General features: G+C 38.1%; 1 protein-coding gene across 4 annotated transcripts in view; it reads right to left on the bottom strand.

The window, feature by feature from the left end:
• Positions 1-854: 854 nt before the first annotated feature.
• CTBP1 (C-terminal binding protein 1) overlaps positions 855-11421 on the bottom strand; it is a 244089-nt gene continuing 233522 nt past the window's right edge. For 3 of the 4 annotated variants that reach the window (XM_010577566.1, XM_010577591.1, XM_010577581.1), the window contains 3 exons: positions 11246-11373; positions 7669-7786; positions 855-2112 (listed from right to left, as the gene is read on the bottom strand). In XM_010577566.1, coding sequence (XP_010575868.1) covers positions 1926-2112; positions 7669-7786; positions 11246-11373 — 433 coding nt within the window. In that variant the 3' untranslated portion in view covers positions 855-1925. The remainder of the gene's footprint in view (positions 2113-7668; positions 7787-11245; positions 11374-11421) is intronic. The other variant, XM_010577573.1, reaches the window with a different exon arrangement.

Below are 11421 nucleotides of genomic sequence, written 5' to 3'. Positions count from 1 at the left end.
ACCTGCAGCTTTAGGGCTCTTTTCTGTTATGTTTCATGGAGGGAAAAGGAATGGTTTTACCATCAAATAAATTGTAATGGATGATGGTTTGGCTCTAAATGTTCCAAGGCAAAAACCTTCTGCTCTTCCATGGAGACAAAATTACACTTTACACAGGGCTCCTTGGGTACAGACCTGCAAGTTTCAGTCTTTCCTGATTTGCAGCCTCCTAACATTTTCCTAACAGAAGTGGAAGCCAGTTTGTAGACTTGCGGGAAATGAGGGACAGTAACTTTTCATAGATCCCATAAAAATAGCTCACTAACCTTAGGTGCACAGTTACTAGTTCAGATTAATAGCCAACAAATAGACAAGAGACCACCGAGGAGGTTTATGTTCAGGTTCCCTTTTGCCCATCCTGGATTTCCTTCTTGCAGCAGCTACACTTTTGTCTTGCTTTTGTGAACTGCGTAGGGATGAAGGACATCTTATCCAGAAGCACAGGAAAGGCCAAACCAGCTTCCAGCTGAAATCCAACCTGCCTTGAAAACACTTCTGCCTGTGCTCAAAGAAACAAACTCCTTCAACATAGCAAATACAACTACATCCTGCTGCACGCTTCCATCATCACAAAAGCAAATAAAACAATGGACACTTCTCATGTTGGACTTCGGCAAAAGACGTTTATTATTATTATTATTATTATTGTTGTGTTGCTGTTGTACCTCCTCTGCTCTGCCCACAGTGGTGGCATAAATGCTGTTACCATATTGTAGCTGATGATGCCGGTGTACAAATCAAAATCCATCTTAATTTCAAACTCCATTAGAAACACAGGAAAAAAGATCAACATTTACGAAATGTAAAGGGAAAAATGGTATGGAAAGAATTTTTTTTTTTTTATTTTTCAAGCTTCCAAGACAGTATTACAAACAACAGAGAGCAAAGTAAAGCTAGAAATGAAATACTTGACAGCATCTGTTTAAAAATTACAGCTAAGAAACCTAATAAAAGTTGAATAAACAGTTACTAGAAATAAAAATTTTTTACACATATGATATTTGTCTGGGATTTTTATTTCTTTAAAATAATTCATACAAATGGTTACAGTCACAAACATGATTTTAACCAAAAATATTGCTAGCCTACCACATTACCAGGAAGGAATCAATGTAGGCAATGAAATGCTGCTACTTTTCAGTAGTCTAGTGCCTTTTTCGCATACCACCAATAATATATACTTTAACTGGTGACAAAAAGCACAATGCTCGTTTATACAAAACCTTATTTTGTTTTTCCTCAAAATCTCTTTGCAAGGTTGTCTTCATTTTGAAATAAGGGAATTCATGCCAAAATTAGGAGAAACTGTTTTTCTTTTGTTTACTAAATTATTCTAAAAAATAAGACAAGCAGGTAGAAAAAACAATGCACTGTGTGGCGTAGAAAGAAAAATGGGAAAAATTCATTGTCCTGAGAAGTTTGCCAACTGCCTCATTTTTGGGCATGTTTTAAAATATAAAAGAAAGGATTTTTAATCTCAAAATTGGTTTGTTGAATGCCTCCCTTATGTTTTTCCTTGTTGACAGCTAAGCAAACAAACCCTTTTTAATGTTCTAAAAACTGTACACAGACAAGTACATTCATGATATAATTAACTACTAACTTCTCTTGCTTAACAAAGAACCCATAGGACACAGAAACAGTGAATCAGTCCACTGGACAGGGACAAACTACAATTTATACGGAGGAAAAAATGTTTCCAAATCTTCTTTTTGTCTCCCACCTTTTCCTTTTATACTGTATATTGGACCAGTTTCTAAACCAATAATCGTCTCCTCCTGTAAGTTCATGGTTTTGCCTTTAATCAAAATCCAGGGTTTTGTTTTGTTTTGTTTTCCACACGCTGAAGTTGAAATCTCCGATGTTGGGAATGCTGTTCTTGTAGGCTACAATTGGTCGCTTGGGTGGTCTCTATCAGCTTCTGGTTTGACAGTTTGGCCAGGAGAAGGAGCATGGGGCGGGTGGGCTACAGCAGGGAGGCCGTGTGATAAAGACATAGGGTTGGGGACTATTCCTTCTACTGCTGCAGGTATGCCAGTGGAAGCCACACTTACAACGCCTGGGGGATACCTGCTGAGAGAAGAAAACGAGAACATACATTAAAACCAAGAGATGACTGACCAGAAAGCCCACCTTGCCTCCTTCCAGAGCTACAGAGATGCTTCTTTTGTTTTCAGACCAGTGAGAAAGACAGTTGGTTAAGCTCCAGATGAGATACCATATGCAGATGCTGCTTAAAGAAAGCAAAATATGCTGTATCTTACCCAAATGAGAAAAAAAGGTTTGCTAGATTGCTTCTTCAGATTTCAGATTTAATAGCATGAGTGACAGCATAGCAAAGGAAACAACCTGGAAGTCTTGCTCCTCTCAAAGTATACCTCAAAAAGAAGTAATTCCGTGCAACACCTATCTGTTCTCTATGACTCTTCCTCAAGTTGACCTTCAGAAATTTTTTTTCTCGTGCAGAAATTTTAAAATTTCATTGTTGTGGTTTGGAAAAATATTTCTTTAAACTAATCTTGCAGTCGTAGCTTTCTGATAGCTCCCCAAAAGACCAATCATACCCACACACTCTTAAGATGACAAATTCAAACCTATTGCACCCGAGTAACTTTTTCAGCATCAAAGTTGCCGCTATACTTGCCTGAAAGAGAACCAATACTAGTTATACAGAGGACAAGTGCTTCAGGCAGACTGCAAGAGAGAGAGATGCAAACACGAAACTATGGACAGTTCTAAAGATTTCTTACTCTACCTGGATGAACACCGAGGCCTAAATATTTTATGAATTCAACAAAAATGTCATCCTCTGATTCAGCTTGATTTTATGACGGCTCTGGTATTATCAGGCTAAAAAAAATATCTTGCAAATCTACTGTTTCAATCCCAAAGTTCAGATGTAATTGATGAACACTGGTATTTCACAGTGCTGTATATAAACAACAGCTACACATCAACACTCTTAACAGAAATGTTTTCTTTTTAGCCAAATACCTCAATACCCATTTGCAAGTGATCTCGTGCTAGCCACTTAACAATGGCCCTTTGCCTTGCCTCCCCTCCCCATCATAGAGCTGCACACTCATCCCTTGCTCTCTCTTGCTATATTCTGCTCACCCAAGCATCCTAGCGAGACCGTCATCCATTTAAAAGCCTAAACACACAAACCTACCACTTACTCACTGTGGTATTTGCTACCCTAGTATTTACTTAGAACTAAATGGGAGAAAAGGCACTTGCAGTCTTGTCAAGCTTTTTTCAATTATCACATTACTCTGCTGTTGATTTTCTTCTCATCAGTTTAACACTGAATGCATCAGAGAATTTCACCCCATTTCAGTACCATCTTCTCTAAAGTAATGCGTGTTTGTGCTGCTCATCCTAAGTTCCCTCAAACTGATAGAAAATTAGTGTAGAACTTATGCAAAACTCAGAGGAGGAAAAAAGCTGGATGAAAGCACATTTACTTGTTTTTTCTTCCACCACAGAAATATCACGGGAACTGTTTTTTGCCAACACTGTGCCAGAGGGGCTCAGCGTGGCTATCTGACATGGCACAGGAACAACAAAGACACCATATGCTGGCCTGGTCATCCTGGGAAAGCCTCCTACAGATCATAACACTGACTGTCATCTGGGATGGATAACCAGTATGTGAAAGATCATACCACCTGTAGGCCAGAGAACTTTGTTCCCAATTGTACACATCTTTACAGGGCTTCCCCTATGCTAATTCCTCTCCAGAGGCTCCTTAGAATTAATTTGCAGTTTCTAACGGAATTAGTTGCTTGTTTCAGTACCTTAATTTGAATCTTGCTAATCAAATTTGCTTCAATTCCTATGAAAACTGTCAGACTGGCTATTGTTTTATTTATTCAAATTTAATTTTGAAATAGCTTATCTGTTACTCTAGGTGCTTCGTAAAGAAACCACATGAAATGACAAAACCTTCCATCTAAAAGCCCAACACAGCAACCGTTTCCAACTCAATCTTTACTTTCTAACAACATATTCCCCGAGCATCAACACACCGGAGCTGGGAGAAATTAAGGAGAGAGCAAATTCTGTAACTGCGCTTCCCTCAGGAAGAAAAGTCAGAGCCTTCCCTTGTGAAAATGGAAGGTGCTGAATCAGAAGCATCAACAGTTACCTTATGAGCACATTAAGCCATTCAAACTACACATCTGTAATTCTTCAACTTCAAATATTCTTTCTGTATATAAAAATATTCCCCTTGGACACCAAGTTATAATAATTGGGATTCTACCTGCCAGCAGCTCTCCTCAGATACAGGCTTCCTACAGACTTTTAGTAACATCCAAAAGCCTTACAATTGTTTTTCTCATCCTAAAGCTACACAGTGGCAGTAGCCAAAAGACAGATAACATAGCCCTCTGCAGAAACTGTAGTTTGCTTGACAACTCCTAATCCTATTTTGCCATTCTGTTTTCATAATTTTTGTCCCTTTTTAATTGAATCATCAGTGTTGTTCAAATTGTATCTCTGAAAGGAGGGCACATAAACTCAACAGCCTCTGCACATGGGCATTTCTATGCTACATAAACTTCCCTTACGCTGCTATGCTTTTCTATTCTTAACCAGCAAATACGTTCCCTCCAGCACTTCATAAAGTTGCTCCCAATCTTCCTCCTCTGGCAGCCATAAGTTGAAACGTTTTCCAGGTAAAATGTCCACTGCATTAAAATTTTTGTGAAAGCAGAAGCGAGAGAACAGTTACACCTCCTCTGCTACTTCATACTTTTCCTTCCCCTTCACCCACATAATCTTAACTTATAAAGAAAAATACAGTAGCACTCCTAATTACAACCGAAAGGCAACTTTGATTTCTATGTTAATCTCCTGTATTTTTTAAACTACAGAAGCACCTTGAACTCAGTATGTTAAGCTCTGTTCAAGAAACTGAGTCTGTCCCAAAAGAGCTTAAAAATGTAAGTGCATGCTGTTATGTTACATTACAGAGTCTGAAAATTACCAGTGAAATACCTCAACATGAACTAACTCCTGAATTACCAACTTGTAACTATTCTCATCCAAGTACCTCTTCAGTACCTGTTAGAAGGCAGAGAGATATGTCAACATGTCTATAAATTGCACAATCACTGTTTACTGGCTGTCAAATTTCACTTTGCCTATAACCTGCGTGTTCTGTGACAGAGGAAATGGCAGGGGTTTATTTAACAGGCAGCTCAGTAGTATATACCCAAACCCAGGGTATATTATGCTGCTTCACTGAGACTACTACAAATAGTTCCTTCTCAGGAATATCATTAATCTTTACTCCTGGGATAGGTCCTGTTCGCTTGACCTTTTGTGTTGATAGGGCATCTTGCATTTCACATAGTAAATGGTTTTGTATTCCACAGAATACGATGATATTCAGAAGACCTAGATTATATTCTGCTGATGAATGCTCAATCTTCTTTGCTTGTGATAATATCTGATAATTTAAGAGTTCTGTCCTGTACAAGTAAGTGATACATCCAGAATAAAATAGCCTCGTTAGTTTTAGTTCACTAAACTTCAAACTTTAGTTAGTTTTAGAGCTATTTGCAGTTTTTAACATAGAAATTATTATCCCAGTTCTTATCTTTTAATGCAATTACATGACTACGATACAGTTATTAGCATATCTGAAACATCCTACTGCCTGTGAAAGACTCCAGAACTCGGTTAGTTGAACGTATTCTTGGACTGCAAAGAAATGACAGAAAAATTTGCTTCAAACAATCAATTCAAATTTTATACTTAATCCAGTTAGGAATTAAGCATCAGCAAACACTGCTACTGAAACCAATTCCTTCATAAAGCCTGAGCTTGAAGTTCCGCATATTTTATACTGCACAAAATAGTAACTACCTTTACCCACACTCAAACACTATTCTATCACCCCTCCAAAAAGAAGCTTTCAATATTTTTTGTATGACCCTTAACTTCTCCCTCAAAATTCCCAAAATGAGGCTTCTTTATTGAAAAAACTGATTGAAACAATGTCTAAAAAAGGCATTCAGTTCTGTGTTTATCCTGCTTAAATTGAATACATATGGTCTTTACCTTGTAAATCATTAACTCCCAAAACATTCCTAAGTTAAAATCCATTTCTAGCTGTGAAGCCTGCTTCTGCTCAACTTGTGACCCCCAAAATGAGAACAAACAACTGCATTTTATTTGGGCACGCCACCCTGTTCCTAACTGCCATGACAGGGTTGGAGTTATTACCCCCAGTTCAGCAACACCTGCCTCTAAGCCTCAACTGCATTCAGCTATACCCTTGGTACTCCAAACTGAAGTCAATGAAACCACATGCTCTGTGGAGGAGAACACATGTGCTTCAACTTTTCATTTAAGCAAATAAAACCACCGTTCTTCAGATATTTAGGGCTACGGGTACTTTTTCCAAAAATAAACATCTTGACGTGATGCGAGATATATGCGTGTTGATCAAATCAAAGTTATTCTTTTCCTTTGGTGCACTTATGGCTACTGATATAAGGAGATTATGGCAAAGGGGGGGGTGGTGCTCTCCCCTGTCATCTCTCCATCACTTGCTGATGAGACTGTTGAAAGTCATTGGGACACAAGAGCTTTGCTTCACTTCTCAGCAGTGCACAGCTGGGTTCTCATATGGGGTAACACACACACAAAAAAATCCTGTTATCTATTAAAAGTATGGGGCACCCGTCCTAAAGTAGGACAAAGATAAGAAAAATGTATGAAGGAGGACAGTGGAAAAATTAGGACAAAGAGGTATAAAAAAAAATAATGACAGTACTGCATTGTCCCTTCCCTCAAGGCACTGAGTGAAGCAGCTGTCTGTAGCTTTCTCGGCCACTTTCATCCTATTTATGAGTAAATACCATACTGGAAGATAAAAAATTGCAGACGTTTTTCATAAATAAAAATTGTGTGAAGCTGGCTACTAGGAAAAGTCTGCTGCTAGAATAGCTGCTAGGGATAAAGGGACAGAAAAAGACTCTCAAGCAATCAAAGTAGCTAAGGAACGTACATATTAGACATAAAAAAATTGCCCCTTTCTATTAATTATTAAGAGCTGCTTTCACAGTTGATTGAGAATACCTAGATCAAGCCCCTCAAATGCTTTTGCTTAAAAATTAAATGTGTAATTTAGAAAACACTATTTTAAACATATTTTCATAATCATCACGGGCTATTCCACTGTATTCACTACTGAGTTATTTGTTCTCTCGTACGTCTGGAGGTCACAAAACTGCAAAACAATAGCTTATTATTGAAAAGTCTTTCTGTAAGCCACTGCTGTATCATTACCTTCAGAAAAAGGAACATAAACTTCCACTGCACTCACTGGAGATGACCAGAAGTGTTTTACTGGAATATACAAAACACTGTATATTGTTCAGGTATTACTAATCACACAAAAAAGATAAGAAAAGGAAACGTACTTATGCACTGCATGACCGACTTCAACTAGCAAAAGAAGATCATTCTCCTGAATGCAACAATTATGAAAACAATATAGCTGGGGCCTAATCCAAAACCACTTCTTTTATTAAGAGGAAGGTCTTCTATTTATTCTGGAATACATACCTCTGAATTAAGGAAGTACTTCTTTTACACCTGCAGCACACTTACCTGTATGCAGCACCATTAAGCTCTGGATGAACAACTCCGGGATCCATGCTGGCCCAATGTGTAGCTGCAGTCAAGTGATCTTTGTTAACACAGTTTTTCAGACTGTCTGGAATACGACCTAGGATGAAGCAAGGGAGAGAAAATAAAAAAACAGAAAAATTGTGTTCCTTATGTTCTTAATGTATCTATGTTAAAAATAGTTATAAATATTTGCATACTTATATCAATACATAAAGTCACACTAAGAGGTTATTTTTGATCCTTGCTGTTCTCCTTTCATCTGGGACCTAGTTAATAATGGTTAAAATGTTCTGCATAATTTTAACTTCTCTGTCTCTCTCGTCATTTGTATACAGGGTCTCAATAAAACCATAATCAACAGGAGTCATGCCTTCCAAGAAGCTAAAACTTGAATATACAGCATGGCTGCCACTCAAATTCAGTAATGTAGCCTCCTGCTCTCTGTCTTTAACTTCACCTTCCTCCTTTTCTCTCCACGTCTAACAGCAATAAAAACACTTACTGAAGAATGTAGGATTCTGAATGGAATTTTGCCATAAACCTGAATGCGACCGACACTTTCTTCCTGTCCTCCTGATCTTCCCCCTCTTTATCTCAACTGCTCTTCAACTTTATTTACTATAATGTATTAATCCTCAGCCATCTCTTTCATTCCTACAAAAAAAATTAAAATACACCAGAAAACTCCCTTCTTCATTTCTTCAAAACTTTTGCTTAACCTCTGAAGTATAACTGAAGTTTTAAGACACAGATACTGGAAAATCTGTCAACCTGATTCAGCACATACTGGACAAGCCTCTGACTGTCTTTCTGCAGAACTACCTCCAGCCCTGCAAAACATGACATGAACAGATACAACACACATTTTCTTCATGGCAACAGGAACATTTCCACCTATTTCAATGGGAGCCTTTGTTCTTTTCTGACATCTGTTTTAATGTATCTTTTCTATAGTTTAATCTTACTGTGCATTTGCACACACAGAGGTAGAAAGAGGCAAGTTTGAGTCTACCACTGCTACTGTTGGCAACAGTACTCCAGAAACGCTTTCAAAAACCGACCATGCTCCATCATTAAAGAATTCAGGCTTTTTGTCTCCAACTTCCTACTGGAAATTTGATTAAGGACTTCACTACTCTTTGCCTGCTTCTTTCTATCCATCAGCCTGGCCACAATGGGGCTGTAAAAAAGACTTTTCACAGAATTGCTTTTTGTCTAGTGGATGCCATCAAATACTTGTTACTCCATGACTTGAGCTTATGTCATTAAAACTTCCTGCGTCTCCTATACACAAGCCGAAAGGGTTTCTTAGTTCAATATTGGACAAGATAAGGTAAATGCCCCATTGTGGGTGAATTCCTACCATTCTCCTGATTAGAAATCATCTAAATTTAGCTGAAATATACAACCACCTAAACTCCTGCCAAAATCGTCCATAAATTTAAACAGTATCTTCCTTCTTCTTCTGATGTTTATCCTTCTCAAGTATTTTTAAACTGCAGTCATGTCTTCCTCCTTGTCCCTCTCATTCTTCATTTTGCTAACTTCTGTAGGCATGTTCTACTAGTCTCCCCTTACAAAACAGTATTTACTTGTTTAAAACTTGTAACAACCTTTTCACTTGCCATGCTTGCCTTCCCGTTTCTTCCACTACTGTTTTCAGTAGTCCTCCTTATTTAGTATTTTGCATGTTTCGATGTTCAAAAACATATTTAAAGATATTTAATCTCTGCTTATTATTTTTATTTTATACATCAGAACATCACTGACTTTCTGGTAACAGCAGAACCATCTAACATCTTTATCATCAGATGGTGGTCATAGCTTGCATTCCTTCATCGTACACCTTTTTCCAATTACTTTCTCTCTCTACACACTCTCTCCTCTGTGTTCCCCTATGGCTTTCATATATCCAGCTTTATCCCACACTTCCTGTACCTTTCCTACATTTGTTTCACTGCAATTCAATGTCATTCTCACCTCCCTAACGTTGGCTGCAGTTTGATCTTACTACAAACCATGTGCAAACACTGAAGTGCTGACAGCTTCAATACAAATCAATGATACAGATCGCCGATAGCGCAATCACACACTTTAAGAAAATATAGGTCTGTCTTCCTAGGCACATATGTTTGGGCTATTGCACAATATTTAACATAAAATTAGCTCCGTATAGCTGACTCTAATTCAGTTTTCAGACCATAGCCTATTAATGCTTATTTGCCCATCAATCATTCCCCTAGGCAGGTATTGTATGCTGGTTTGTGCAATCTCTCCCAGAGCTATTTGGGGGCTCGCAATAGTTATACAACTTAATTAATGTAGTATTAGAGTTCTTCTGGAGTATAAACACAAGGACTAATTCCAGCAAAGGGATGGTCAGATTCTTTAGGTTACCTCTAAAACACAGAGAAATGGTACCGTAAAAGGCAATTCAGATCAGGAGTTTAAGAGCTGCCTTTAATCACCATCCAGAGGAGAGTCTTCTTTCTGCACAGGCCATAAATGAAACTAAATTGCCCAGCCTCTCTAGGCACAAGATACAGGAAAGGCTACTGCTAGTGCTTTTTGTATAGCAGAGCAATGTGTTGGCACTGAACTACTCTCAAGGTGACACAGATGGCCCTTCATGTCTGCAGAGCATTCAGTCTATATTGCCAAGGGGGAAACAGCAAAGTCCTACTAAAGAGAGAACATTAGTGCTTAATGAATCATTTTCCAGTATGAAAATCCTTCCTTTTATTTTAGGCTACAAGGGATTCAAACCAATGCCAAATGGCTCACTCTCCTCATTTTATTTATTAGCAGAGCATGTTCAAGACATAACTGTTTTCTCTTATGTGAACAGTTTACAATTACATGGTAGTTATATAACAAAGAGACTTTCCTCTTTAAAATGCCAGACTTCTTTAGCAATGCTTTAAAGACAGGAACATCTAAAATGCAGTATCCTCCCAACAAAATACTGAAAACTTTGTTTTGAGGTAGAGAATGTGTTGTTGAAATATGAGCATTACTAGGAACAGCATGAAGCTCTAGGTGTTTTATCTCCAAGCATTACAGCCTTAAAGACACTGAAACTCCAGACTGTCCTCTAGGACAAATCTGGATGAACTTTGGAAAATACAAAGGAGCCAAAGAGAAAAAATTGAAGGAAACAGAACTGCTCATGACAAGTATAAGGGCGCACCTAGGAAAACATATGAAAAATACCAGCAATATCTGGATGACTTGCAGTCAAACCCATCAAATGGGTAATATTTACAAGCAAAAAAAGAGCAGTGGATTTTTCACATATAAGTACATTTCTGTTATATGGAAAAAGTACTTATTTTGCAGTGCCTGCCTTCTCTGTAATTGCAATGAACCTCCAAAATGATCTGTTCTAGTTCTGAGAATAGACTTAGCGGGTATTTGCTTGTTTCTATGTCCCAAATATTAGAAGTAGTAAACAAAACCTAAGGTTGGCTCTTTCCAGCATCTTTCAAGACTGAAGAATGAAAAGGTTTGTTAGAAAGAAATACACACTGAAGGAGCTAATAAGGTGAGTTAGTACCTGTGATCGCCCTTCGGATCTCTCGTGCTGCTTCCTCCCGCATCTCAATTGAGGCTTGTTCACTATACCAGGCTGCATGTGGGGTACAGATCAGGTTTGGTGCATCCTTCAAGGGGCCCTGACTAAAGCTAAATGAAGATTTAAAAAAAGATCAAATGACAAAAAATATTGGGGGG

The sequence above is a fragment of the Haliaeetus leucocephalus genome, unplaced genomic scaffold (assembly GCF_000737465.1).
Source record: "Haliaeetus leucocephalus isolate CR32 unplaced genomic scaffold, Haliaeetus_leucocephalus-4.0 Scaffold51, whole genome shotgun sequence".
Taxonomy (NCBI): Eukaryota; Metazoa; Chordata; class Aves; order Accipitriformes; family Accipitridae; genus Haliaeetus; species Haliaeetus leucocephalus.
Note: the sequence above shows the minus strand (reverse complement) of the source record. Positions and strands in the feature narration are given on the sequence as shown.